The 14585-nt window shown below is 40.9% G+C and overlaps 1 protein-coding gene across 1 annotated transcript in view; it reads right to left on the bottom strand.

Moving 5' to 3' along the window:
• Positions 1-4638: 4638 nt before the first annotated feature.
• The window catches only part of LOC310789716 (sodium- and chloride-dependent GABA transporter 1-like), a gene marked incomplete at both ends in the record, with an annotated part of 23188 nt that continues 13241 nt past the window's right edge, over positions 4639-14585 (bottom strand). The window contains 8 exons of the mRNA XM_083651376.1: positions 4639-4734; positions 5723-5890; positions 7223-7323; positions 7936-8038; positions 12608-12739; positions 13312-13424; positions 13948-14072; positions 14356-14459. Coding sequence (XP_083507502.1) covers positions 4639-4734; positions 5723-5890; positions 7223-7323; positions 7936-8038; positions 12608-12739; positions 13312-13424; positions 13948-14072; positions 14356-14459 — 942 coding nt within the window. The remainder of the gene's footprint in view (positions 4735-5722; positions 5891-7222; positions 7324-7935; positions 8039-12607; positions 12740-13311; positions 13425-13947; positions 14073-14355; positions 14460-14585) is intronic.

Raw genomic sequence — 14585 nt, 5'->3', positions numbered from 1 at the left:
GCCAAATCCCCAACCCAAATTGAGTGTAAGCATAGAGTTTGAGCACAAGCAGAAATCTAAGTGCAAGCAGGTGCTATGTTTGAGTGCAAGGGCAGGGTTTGATGGAAAAAATTACAAAATCTGAATGTGAAATCAAATCAATAAACCATGCTCTCAAATTGAAAGACCGCACTCTTGATAAAAGATAGGGAAAAAACTTTATATTATCATCCCACAGGTGGTCCCCAGCTGTCAGTTCTTATCTGGGCCAGAACCGCTGACATATACGATGTGTGGCCCAAAAGTCAATATGCTTTCTGGGCCTTCTTCAACTTTATTGTGTCCCCGAGGGGCAATTAGTTTTGCAGCAAGAAACAATACATAAAAAGTACATAGACATACAGTACAATCAGGGGGAGGGAAGTGTCCTGAATACAGTGGACTCCAATTTTGAAGGTATGGCGAAATGTATGTGATTATGATTTGGTCTACATGTGTTTTGCCATATCACTTGTGCCAGTTCTATATGCATGTCGAACATCATAGTCCACGGAGCCTCCTGCCTGATCTCGTCCGTCATCCTGTCCATCACCATTGCAAACAAGAAAGGGCTCAGAGCCGATCCATGATGTAATCCCACCTCCAGGCTCCACCTAACCCATCCGTCACTCCGACTGCACACCTCACCGCTCATTCTTAACTTTATACCTCTGTACTACAGCTCTGCCCTTATTCTTAACTTTATACCTCTGTACTACAGCTCTGCCCTTATTCTTAACTTTATACCTCTGTACTACAGCTCTGCCCTTACTTAACTTTATAACTCTGTACTACAGCTCTGCCCTTATTCTTAACTTTATACCTCTGCCCTTATTCTTAACTTTATACCTCTGTACTACAGCTCTGCCCTTACTTAACTTTATAACTCTGTACTACAGCTCTGCCCTTATTCTTAACTTTATACCTCTGTACTACAGCTCTGCCCTTATTCTTAACTTTATACCTCTGTACTACAGCTCTGCCCTTATTCTTAACTTTATACCTCTGTACTACAGCTCTGACCTTATTCTTAACTTTATACCTCTGTACTACAGCTCTGCCCTTATTCTTAACTTTATACCTCTGCCCTTATTCTTAACTTTATACCTCTGTACTACAGCTCTGCCCTTACTTAACTTTATAACTCTGTACTACAGCTCTGCCCTTATTCTTAACTTTATACCTCTGCCCTTATTCTTAACTTTATACCTCTGTACTACAGCTCTGCCCTTACTTAACTTTATAACTCTGTACTACAGCTCTGCCCTTATTCTTAACTTTATACCTCTGTACTACAGCTCTGCCCTTATTCTTAACTTTATACCTCTGTACTACAGCTCTGACCTTATTCTTAACTTTATACCTCTGTACTACAGCTCTGCCCTTATTCTTAACTGTATACCTCTGTACTACAGCTCTGACCTTATTCTTAACTTTATAACTCTGTACTACAGATCTGACCTTATTCTTAACTTTATACCTCTGTACTACAGCTCTGCCCTTATTCTTAACGTTATACCTCTGTACTACAGCTCTGTCCTTATTCTTAACTTTATACCTCTGTCCTACAGCTCTGCCCTTATTCTTAACTTTATACCTCTGTACTACAGCTCTGACCTTATTCTTAACTTTATACCTCTGTACTACAGCTCTGACCTTATTCTTAACTTTATACCTCTGTACTACAGCTCTGCCCTTATTCTTAACTTTATACCTCTGTACTACAGCTCTGACCTTATTCTTAACTTTATACCTCTGTACTACAGCTCTGACCTTATTCTTAACTTTATACCTCTGTACTACAGCTCTGCCCTTATTCTTAACTTTATACCTCTGTACTACAGCTCTGCCCTTATTCTTAACTTTATACCTCTGTACTACAGCTCTGCCCTTATTCTTAACTTTATACCTCTGTACTACAGCTCTGCCCTTATTCTTAACTTTATACCTCTGTACTACAGCTCTGCCCTTATTCTTAACTTTATACCTCTGTACTACAGCTCTGCCCTTATTCTTAACTTTATACCTCTGTACTACAGCTCTGACCTTATTCTTCTTGAAGATTGGCACCAGTTCGTCTCCATCCCTCAGGCATCCTCTCACTTTCCAAGATTGTGTTAAAAACAATCTAGTTAAGAATCCCACTGCCATATTTCCTAAACATCTCCATGCCTCCACAGATATCTCAACCACATGTGCCAGTTACTGTAAATACCACATTATGGCCCAAAGTCCATGCAGGGCCAGAAGGGGGGAGGGTGGTTTCAAGTTTTATAAAGTACAAATTGATGCTGTGATGTAAGGTATGTTTATGTCAGAGAACTCGGGCGGAATAGGTCTTGCCCGGATTTCTGACTGGAAACTCTGAATTGAACATCCATCTGTTTTTTCCTCAAAGTACAATGGAATGCCGTTTGTGTAGCTTGCTTACCAGCATTTTTATGCCTCTGCCGGCGATAGCCAGGCCGGAGGCATTATGGATCCGGGTTGTCCGTACGTCCGTACGTACGTCCATCCGTCCGTCCAATGTTCGTTAACGCGATATCTGAGGAATGCCTTGACGGAATTTAATCAAATTTGCCTCAAACATCGACTTGGACTCAAGGATGAACTGATTTGATTTTGGTGGTCAAAGGTCAAAGGCCAAGGTCACTGTGACCTCTCGAACGCCATTCTCAAGCTTGTTAACGCGATATCTCAGGAATGCCTTGAAGGAATTTAATAGCATTTGCCTCAAACATCGACTTGGACTCAAGGATGAACTGATTTGATTTTGGTGGTCAAAGGTCAAAGGCCAAGGTCACTGTGACCTCTCGAACGCCATTTTCAAGCTTGTTAACGCGATATCTCAGGAATGCCTTGACAGAATTTCATCAAATTTGCCTCAAACATCGACTTGGACTCAAGCATGAACTGATTCGATTTTGGGGGTCAAAGGTCAAGGTCACTGTGACCTCTCGAACGCCATTTCCAAGCTTGTTAACGCGATATCTGAGGAATGCCTTGATGGAGTTTCATCAAATTTGCCTCAAGCATCGACTTGGACTCAAGAATGAACTGATTAGATTTTCGTGGTCAAAGATCAAGGTCACTGTGACCTCACACACGAATGCCATTCCCAAGTTCGTTAAAGCAATATCTCAAGAACAGCTTGATGGAATTTCTTCCAATTTGGCTCAAACGTCGACTTGGGCGCAAGGATGAATGGATTACATTTTGGTGATCAAAGGTCAAAGGTCAAGGTCACTGTGACCTCTCCAACGCCATTTTCAAGCTTGTTAACGCCATATCTCAAGAATGCCTTGACGGAATTTAACTAAATTTGCCTCAAACGTCACTTGGACTCAAGGATGAACTGATTCCATTTTGGTTATCAAAGGTCAAGGTCACTGTGACCTCTCAAATACCATTTTCAAGCTTGTTAACGCGATATCTCAGGAATGTCTTGATGGAATTTCTCCGAATTTGCCTCAAACGTCACTTGGACTCAAGGATGAACTGATTAGATTATGGTGGTCAAAGTTCAAGGTTACTGTGACATCACGACCGCTCGTTTCATGCTCGTTAACGTGAGATCTCAGGAACGCTTTGACGGAATTTAATCAAATTTGCCTCAAACCTCCACTTGCACTCAAGGATAAACTGATTAGACTTTGATGGTTAAAGGTCAAAGTTCAATGTCACTGTGACCTCACACACCCAATTTCCAAGCTCTGTAACGCAACATCTCAAGAGCGCCTTGACGGAATTTCTTCCAATTTGCCTCAAATGGCGATTTGGACTCAAGAATGAACTAATGGCAGAGGCATAAATCCACGGTGCGGTCGTTCTAGTTACTTATAGGTTCTTTCTTTTTTGAGAGAGAGAGAGAGAGAGAGATAATCTACAGCGTGAAGATGGACAATGCAGTTGTCAGTTGTAGTTTATGTGATTTTATTGAAATGAAGAAGAATAAATGACCCACTGTCATGGCAGATCCTTCACATTTGTCATATACTCCCAAAACTGACAAAATATTTTATCATATGTTCCACATTTTCATCATCTATGGAAAAAAATTATATTTACACCTCTCTACTATTTAAATTAACTGTGGTCGAAGACTAATAACATTTATGGATATATAACATAATTTAAAATGTAGAACATGAAAGCCGAGCTAACTAAGTATTTTATAAAACACCCATTCAAATAACGAAAAAACAAACAAACATTCATGGTAACACTTAATAGGATGCTGTATGCATTGTCAGCATTCATATTCATTCATAAGCAAGTAGACTTGAATGCATTACAACCTTATGCTTGGCTCAAGTTTTACCAGATTGTTCAGTATATTGAGATGTAATGTACATCACAACAGTCATTGCATTTGCTGGAAGCGAGAATTTGAAAGGTGGGATGAATATTTACATACACGAATGAATGAATATCTACATTTATCAAAAGTGCTTTCTCCCTTCCTTCCTCGTCCACTTGGTTTTTCAGCACAAGTTAAGATGGAGGAAAACGACATGGTAACATACAGTACAACTCGAGTCCACCTGTCCAATTGTCAAATTTCAGTACAGACCAAGTGGAGGGGAAAACATTAGGCAGGTTATTTCCACTGACTCCTGGCTAGACAGGCGCTTCGCCCATGCTCCCCGTGTGCCTAACTTCTTCATGGCCCGGTGCCTTTTCACCCTTTTGGGCAGTTGTCATCTTCCGCCAACGCTGGTCATGAAAAAGAAGACATGTGTTACATCAATCTCAGGCTCACCAGTTAAATACTAATAACAGCAATCCTTCAGGTTCACGAGACTGGAAGGCCGTGCGAGTGGCATAGAAGGTACAGGTGGAAAGTGCAGCAACCACAGAAAGCACAAGTATAGCCTACACACACACAAAAATATATATTTATATATTTAATTGAAAAGCAGAGAAGGCAGATGGTAATTTTTTCCAATAGGAGTGTCAGCGATTTCTCAAGAAGGTACTGAGATTTAAGCATTTAAGTTTGCGTTACGTTATTGTCAGCAAAAATCAGTATTGCAGGAGACAAACAATAACACAGTAGCTCTATCAGTCAATGATTTGTCCTGTCCACACCAACAGTGTTTTAGAAAATCTCTCCGTCCACACAAGAACGCAAAAACAATTAATAAACGCCTCTGCAGCGTTTATGTTGCAGAGCAGTTTCCAACCTACTGAATCGTAAAAGCGGGAAAGTCCCCACGGGAAAGTCCCCGCTTTTTATTTTTTGTTTTTGCTTAAAGTGAAATGTTTTATGGTCACTCATGATGCAGTACATTGCTGGTTCGGCTTGGTTACAGCCTTAAAACTCGTTAGGCTATAAGGATTTCTATGGAGAAAATGAATGGGAAATACTTTTCCGGGGCTGGTGACGTCAAGTGACTGTTTAGCTCTATTGTACCAAGCTGTGCTCACCTTGAATGCAGTATCCCTTTTCTTTCTTTCTTTTTTATTTTTACTTTAAACGACAGTGATGTTGTCCTTGTACAAAAACCTTTCTGCTTCTATCTGAATGACAAAAACCTACAAAAAAAACTTGCATACAGCCTTCCTGTATGGCTCGTCGTAGCCTATATTTTTTCAGTCTTTTGTTTGTTGTGACTTGTGAGCAGCAGTAACTTGTCAGCTCTTTATTTGCAAACAGAAACTGTTAAAGCAGACAACAAGCAAGACAGTGCGAGGTGTTCACCTGTTTGATGCTGCCCTTGGTGGTGCAGAACATGTAGATGACATAGCCAGGAACCAGTACCATGGAAGACAGAGCCATGAACCAGCCAATCACCTGGCCCCACAGCGGATACACATACTTCCCCAGGGTGAGGGGGGTCATCTCAATGGCACTGAAGGTAAACACCCCCTGCAATATAAGGCAGTATTTCAGTCCATTTCAACAGCAATAATGATCGGGAATACTGGTGATATGTAATATTATTACTTCCGCCAAGGAGTTGGCAGGAGGTTATGTTATCACCCCTGTATGTCTGTCTGTCTATCTGTTTGTCAGCATATCTCAAAAGTTATGAACGGATTTGCACAAAACTTGGCAGAAAAGCAGGCCAAGGCCAACTTAGAAGCGTTTAACTTTCCACGCTCACTGGCCAAAAGGAGGTGTGGCAATGGTGGTAACCAATCACAAAAAGGCACATAAGGCACATAGGGGCGGCTATGGCTCAGGAGGTAGAGCGGGTCATCCGCTAATCAGAAGGTCGGTGGTTCGATCCCCGGCTCCTCCAGTCCGCATGTCGAAGTGTCCTTGGGCAAGACACTGAACGCCGAATTGCTCCCGATGGCTGTGCCAGCACCCCGTGTGGCAGCCTGCCACCCTCAGTGTGTGAATGGGTGAATGTAGGCACATTGTAAAGCGCTATATAAATGCAGTCCATTTACCATTTACCATTTACATAAGTTCCAAATGGATTTACGTAACACCACGCTGTGGCGGAGGTAAGCACTCTACCAAGTGAGTTAGAATGTGTATTTGGTATTGAAGTATTATCACATTGAATGGAGGCTGGCTACATCATATGTTTGATTTGCTAGCTATAAATTAACATGTGGGGATCAATTTACTGACATCCTTTGACATTATTATGCAGTTTTCACACAATGTACAGAAAGCATTGAATATGATTTGACTTGTAAATTTTAGCCCAGTTCACTATCACCTTTCAATATTCCAAACATACAGAAATATGAATAAATGAAGCCCATTGCCAGTTAGCCAATGACAAGAGTATACATTGAGTAAGGTGTACTTTGTCATTTTGGCAGAATGCCATTCCATTGATAAATCCTTCTTTATCATGAAACTTCCGTTTGTTAATACAGTAGAAGAGAGAGAAAGACTTTGCCATGATTTCCCTGAGGGCTTGACAGTCTATGGAATGAATTGTAAATCAACACATGGAAAGGCAAAGCCGTTCAGAAAGGGCATCCATCCTGGTGGCACATCCACCTATCAGCACCTGCTATCACTGGATGACCGCAGATAATTATGAGCAATTTGTAGTAGAAGACAGGTTGCTTGCACACTGCCAAATCCTTTACATACTGTAGATCTCCATGTGAGAGAGAGGGAGGTACAGGTTTCAGCTTGATTGAGAGTAACCCACTTTTTTAATTCTGTAGGTAAGGAGTTTAGGCCATAGAGGGTATAATTTGCTAATCATTCCCTATAGGCCAGGCTTACCAAGCAGATTAGCGGAGTGAAGAACTTCCAACAAAGCTTCCACCAGACACAGGGCCGATAGCCGATCATGTCCTCAATGTCCTTATAAAACCTCTCAGCTCCTATGGCATAAAGACAGACAAAGACAACAAGAGAGTGTGACACAATATGGAGGAACAAAGCATTATGGGCTGAAAGAGAAGGGAAAGGAGACTGCAAGGGGTATTTAGAGAGAGTGAAGCAGATAGATGCAATTTCCTGTTGGATAACTGTACAGTATACAGGGCTCAGGCAATCTACATGCTTGCTTAATTTGGTGACTTGAAGCACATATCAATTATGGTCACAGGTTCGAGCCCACCGCCAGCTTGCTTGGGCGTCCATACAGGCACAATTGGCTGTGTCTGCAGGTGGGAAGCCGGATTAAGGGTATGTGTCCTGGTCACTGCACTAGTGCCTCCTCTGGTCAGCCTGTTGTGGGGGGATGCGTGATCCTCCCACGGGCTACGTCCTGCCGGTGAAACCCCTCGCCGTCAGGTGAAAAGAAGCGGCTGGCGACTGCACATGTATCGGAGGAAGCATGTGCTAGTCTACAACTGTCCCTAGATTGGCACGTCCGAGACAGGGGGAATTGGCCAAGTACAAGTGGGGAGAAAACTGGAGTGAAATCGGAAAAAAAACAAAAAAAAAACAAGACAACAGTAGAATTAGACAGTATACAAGAGACATCTTACCATAAAACCAGGATATGGAAACGGTTTCGAAGAAGACGAGGTAGAGGAGGCACATCCCACTGGCGGAGTAGTAATCAAACAGCTTGAACACGTACAGACCACCCTGAGACACACACACACACACACACACACACACACAAATACACACATCTCCTTTAGAAACTGAATACGAATATTCCTCTCTTTATTCAATAAAATATGCATGATGAATGTAACACCACAGGTTGTTGTGAGATCGTTTTGTCATTAAACGATTAAACGATTTCAGACGGCCAAGCCTGTCTTTATTGTCACACGGTTACACATCAACACATGCACGGAGGGCCACAAACACACACATGCTGACGGTGGCTGGTGAAATTTGTCCTCTGCAATTTAACCCATCCTGGCTTTTGTCCTTTCCTCCGGGGGGCAGGCCAGGAGCAGTGGTCGCTTTCTCGTACAGCGCCCGGGGACCGACTTCGGATGTTGTCGTCACTGGTCGGATGACGATGACGATCTGATCTTCTGCATGTTTTTAATGGGGGGGGGGGTTATATACGGAGGAGCCCCCCTGGGGGAGCACATGCAAACTCCACACAGACAGAAAGGCCCTTACGACGAGATACCCCACCTGGGCAGTAGGCACTGAAGATATGGGGGGAACACAACCACAGCGCCCGCAGTGTCCCAGGCGAGAATCGAACTCAGGACCTTCTGACTGCGAGGCGACAGCTCTACCACTGAGCCACCGTGCCCCCCTCCTGCATTATGTATAATGCAGGAGGGGGTTCTATTCCCTAGTGTGTGCGTGTATGTGCGTGCATGTGTGTGTGTGTGTGTGTGTGTGTGCGTGTGTGCGTGTGTGAGTGTGAGTGTGTGTGTGCGTGTGTGTCTGTGCGTGTGTGCAAGGGCATAGGTTTGACTTAGACATTACTGGGGAGGTCGCGAGTGTGCGAGCTGTGCAAAGCGTGCTAGAAATGTGTGCGCAAAATGTGCAATATTTCTAGTTAACAATAATTAGGCTACATAATCTATATGATGATGAGAGAATAAGAAATGACATGTTGGCACATGAAAACAACACAAAATTACAAAGTAGAGGAGTAGAAAAGTAAAAGTGTAGTAGAAGAGAGAAGTGTGGCCTAACAAATAGGCTTAACAAGTGCTAGAGAAGCATTTGTTTTACTATTAACTATTAACAATAATATTGTGTTTGAATATCTGAGTAATTAATTAATCATTCACGCCTACAAGTCGCTACTGAGGGCTTTCTCCCCCTCCAGCCAAAACATCTCTGGGCAGTATGAAACCTGCTGGAGGGTTGGATCGGCGCTTCAAAGCCTAGATATGGGACGTGTCCCTAGCATCCCTACCCAAACCTACACCCATGAGTGTGTGTGTGTGTGTGTGTGTGTGTGTGTGTGTGTGTGTGTGTGTGTGTGTGTGTGTGTGTGTGTGTGTGTGTGTTCAGCTGGCTCTATATCTTCTGAGTTAAAATTGGCGAAGTGGGTGGTGTCTGTGGCGGTGACAGTCACGTTTGTAATGTCATCAGTGATGTCATCAGTGATGTCAGACTTTGCACCTCTCCAAACAATCTTTGAGAAAAAGGTCATCAGCCTAGCACTCAAAATACTGAACGACCCATCTCACCTTTTATTCTGTGACTATGATCTGCTGCCCTCGGGCAGACGATACAGAGCGTATAGATGTAAGAGCAATCGCTTCAAGCTCTCTTTCTTACCCACTTCTGTGTTATTGCTGAACAAACAGCCGGTACTGCCCCTTCCCCTAGGAGGTTGTTCCCCACAAGAAGAGCGGGTAAGGACTCAGTCGTAGGAGACTGTTCACTGCTGCTGGTTGGTTTCTTTTCACTTTTTTTATAGTTTATTATTTTATTTTATCATTTTATTATTTTATTTTATTTTATTCTCTTAATTTTTTATTATTCTTACTCTTGTTTTTATATTGAGTTACTGGTTTTATTTAGTTGAGTACCCCACTGCTCCTGAGGAGGGGTCTGTACCTCCTAAAATTGTACTTATTTATCTTCTTATTCTTTTACATTATCATATGGGAAGAAATTGCAATGAGGGTTGTGCATGATGACTTGTGCAATATGCTTACGAGCAATTAGGATGAAGTGTTGAACCAACTACATTCGTTGTCTTTATTTTTATACTACACCGCTTGCACAACTTCCCAGTGGAAGTTTAGTGTGCATGTCAGCAAGGGATTACACTGTACGTTTCTGTGTGTTTTTCTTTCTGTCTGTTGTATGTATCGTGTCAAAACCTATATGTACTTGCGATATGTGGCTGTGTATGGCACTATATGCCCAAGACATTCCCCTCGGGGACAATAAAGTTCATCTCATCTCATCTAATCTCATCATCAGTGATGTCACTCGAGTACAACGGGGTTTTAGGGCCATGCATGATGAAAAAGGGCCATGCATGATGAAAAATAAAAATTACAGGATTTTTTTTTTAGTAAAAAAAAAATTAAAAAAAATGAGAAAAAATGAGAAAAAAAAAATCGAAATTTCGTGAATAAAGTCGAAATTTAAGCACCAGACAGAAGAAAAAAATTTCGAGGAGCAAGTTTTTTTCTTTTTTTTTCAAGAATAAAGTCGAAATGTTGATATTAAAGTCGAAATTTCGTGAATAAAGTCGAAATTTCGTGAATAAAGTCGAAATTTCGTGAATAAAGTCGAAATGTTGAGATTAAAGTCGAAATTTCGTGAATAAAGTCGAAATTTCGTGAATAAAGTCGAAATTTAAGCACCAGACAGAAGAAAAAAAATCAGAGGAGCAAGTTTTTTTTCTTTTTTTTTCAAGAATAAAGTCGAAATGTTGATATTAAAGTCGAAATTTTGTGAATAAAGTCGAAAAATGTTGAGATTAAAGTCGAAATTTCGTGAATAAAGTCGAAATTTAAGCACCAGACAGAGAAGAGGGAAAAAAATCCGAGGAGCTATTCTTATTTAATTTTTTTCAAGAATAAAGTCGAAATGTTGAGATTAAAGTCGAAATTTCGTGAATAAAGTCGAAAAATGTTGAGATTAAAGTCGAAATTTCGTGAATAAAGTCGAAATTTCGTGAATAAAGTCGAAATTTAAGCACCAGACAGAGAAGAGGGAAAAAAAATCCGAGGAGCTATTCTTATTTTATTTTTTTCAAGAATAAAGTCGAAATGTTGAGATTAAAGTCGAAATTTCGACTTTAATCACGAAATTTCGACTTTATTCACGAAATTTAGACTTTTTTCTCTAAATGGATTTTTTTTTTTTTGGGAAACAAAACAAAACAAATCCTCCTGTAATTTTTATGTTTCATCATGTATGGCCCTAAAACGCCGTCGTACTAGAGCAACTGTGATGTCATCAATGTCTTTTTTTGTTTAAAATGGCCTAAGTGGGCTCTGGGGGTGGTGTCTGTCTGTTTGTCTAGTATTCTCAAATTTGGTTCAAGAGACAAATATCATCAAATGGGGTCCATGGCAGTCATGGTATGGTTCTAATGTGGACTAAATTATGCTCCTTAATATGAAAAGGTTGAGAATCAGTTATATAAGTTATTACATTATATTAGAATATTTGAATTTAGAATTACATTTTACATAATTTTTCTTATTACAGACGTTCAACAAAGGCATATAAGACACACATTTATTTACAACTCCGGACGGCTATGCGCACCTATGGTGTGCCATGGAACCAGCCTCTCAAAATGCACCCAATGGTGGAAATGCTTAAAACATCTAAACCTGGGGTGGGTTTTGTGTCGCATGTATATAAAAAGATACAACACAATACCCAAAGTTATATGGGAATTGTTAAAGTCTGGAATATTGATTTGAAAGATTATGGACCGATAATAGACTGGAAAAGAGTATGGAGAAACATCTCTGCCACATCCCGCAATTATAATAATCAATTGTTACATTATAAAATGATTCATAGATTCTATCTATCACCTAGAAAGTGTTGCCAATTACAGATAACTACAACCCCTTTTTGCTTGCTATGTTCACAAAAGTCAATTGGCACCTATATCCATATGTTTTGGGAATGCTCAGGTGTAAGATCATTTTGGGTTCAGATTGCACTGATTTTATCAGTTATTATTGGCTCTAAAATACCCTGTTTACCTAATGTTATGTTGTTAAATGATGATTCCTCTATCAATATGTCTGGTAAAACCAAGCAAATATTTTTTTCTGGCCTTACAGCTGCAAAGAAGATTCTGGTAATGAGATGGAAACCACCTCATGTCCTTAAAGTAGATCAGTGGATGTCTTTATTTCATAGTACTCTTGTTTTAGAATCATCTATAGCAAGGGTAAATGGTGCAAAAAGGGAAACAATTGAAGCTCTTATAGATGCAATCGAATTAGTAAAACGATATAGCCTACGTCGAGTGGTGTAAAGTGTATTATATTGTATAGCGTGCTTGCATGCAGGTGTATATCTACATTGTATATGTGATTGTATGTATGCTCTTTTATATGTTTTGGTGTGTACAGGAGATGGTGAATGGGGAAGGGGAATGAAAGCAGCCAACATGTCAATGTGAATGTTTATGTCTATAATGTCATAATAAAAATTTGGTCATAAAAAAAAATAAGACACACACACACACACACACACACACACACACACGTCACACGTCACACACATACACAACAACACCTGTGTGATGTTGGAGAAGCCAATGATGAAGGAGATGAGGCAGACAACCAGGATGAACGTCTTCTTCCTCTTCCTCAGGACCATTGGGAATTCATCCATCAGAGCTGTGATGAAGCCTTCTACCGTGCAGAACTGAGACACACACACACACACACACACACACACACACACAAGAAGCTAACAAATAGATATAACAGCTGGCACAGTCAAAAATATGCAAAAACATGCACAGATGCTTTTAGCAGACCTGGATCAAAATGTAGTTGGGAATTAATGCGGAAAATTTGTTTTAACTGTGTGATTCCCAGTTTTAGCAAACACTAGTAGAAAGTGTCACAGAAAATTAAAATGAGAATTAATTGTTGTGAAAAGTTTTCTTGAATTTCCTTTTCACTTTCATATAATAGAGCACTCTGACATGCTTCCAAGTAAAGTTTTTTTTTAAGAATCTTAATCTTTCAGTAGGATATCTGAGACCAATCTTGCTCCCATTCTTCATAGAAAATTCACCTCAGTAATTGCTTTTCTTATTATTTCATTATTTCATAACACAGCCTGATGAATTAATACTTACAAGATGAATTGGAACAATGAGTGAAATTAAAGTTAAGTCTTCTCCGCATTAGATATATAAATGACCATTGTGTGTGTGTGTGTGTGTGTGTGTGTGTGTGTGTGTGTGTGTGTGTGTGTGTTGTTTGTACCTGACTGTCCAGGCCGAGCATCATGAGCATGGAGAAGAAGAGGATGGCCCATAGAGAGGACATGGGCAGCTGGGTGACGGCCTGGGGATAAGCTAGGAATGCCAGGCCAGGACCTACACATCACACACGCACACACACACACACACACACACACACACACATGCGCGCACACACACACACACACACACACACACACACACACACAGACACACACACACACACACACACACACACACACACACACACACACACACACTTCAAATTACTTCACATGCTTTCTTTAATTAATTTTGTAACAGACCCCAGAATGACTTGATGTGGCAAATGTCAAGCCGTTTGGACTATGATGTAATAATGATGATGTCATACGAACACTGCAAAGGACAGAATCTGTCCCCAGGGGGGCACAACGAGCAACTTAATGGCATGATACTCTAATTCATACAGCAATCAGACATTTATGGAGGTCCCACAGAGGTGAATTTGTCTGAGATGGCTTTTTCTATGCAAAGGTCAAATGCGGTCTCAATGATGAGCACATTTCTCTTCTGTGCTTCGGGCTGTTTTACTTGTTGGAAGAAATATAAATATGTTGTTGTTTTTCCACTCTATAAGGGCATCAATACTGTTCCTCACCTGATGCTGCTAGCTCCTGGACGGGTTTCTTCGTGATATAGGACATGAAGCCTACAATGGAAAAGATGACGAAGCCAGCAAACATACTGGTGAAGGAGTTGATGGTGCACACTATGATGGAGTCCCTGGAGAGAGGATGAGAGACAAACACCATATTATAGAAGTTAGATATCATACATATCACACAAGAATGGCAGAATCCTGTGGGGACAATAATAACCCATACAAAAAATGCATGCATGTTCATTCTAAGGAGCTGAGTATCCAACCAAAGGGCATTATTTACTTTATGCTAAAAGGAAGAGAATGAAAGAGAATAAAGTCGATTTTGTGAAAGGGGAACAGTCATGTTAACATCACATCAGCCATGAAGGATGTACAAAGCTCATGAGTAAGGGATCTACCTACTTGTACACGTCATTGTTGTATGAGTTGTAGCTTCCCAAGGCGATGAGCGAGCCCAGGCCCAGTCCATAGGAGAAGAAGATCTGAGTGGCTGCATCCAGCCACACCTATGAGACAGCAGATACGTCAGGCTAAGTGCTTCATCCAGCCACACCTATGAGACAGCAGATACGTCAGGCTAAGTGCTTCATTGCTTGGCATTTCATTCTTCTTCTGTTTTGAACTTGTGCATT

This window comes from Poromitra crassiceps (assembly GCF_964638095.1).
Source record: "Poromitra crassiceps genome assembly, chromosome: 2".
In the NCBI taxonomy this organism is placed as follows: domain Eukaryota; kingdom Metazoa; phylum Chordata; class Actinopteri; order Beryciformes; family Melamphaidae; genus Poromitra; species Poromitra crassiceps.
The sequence above is the reverse complement of the archived record's forward strand: the minus strand, read 5'-3'. Positions and strand labels throughout refer to the sequence as shown.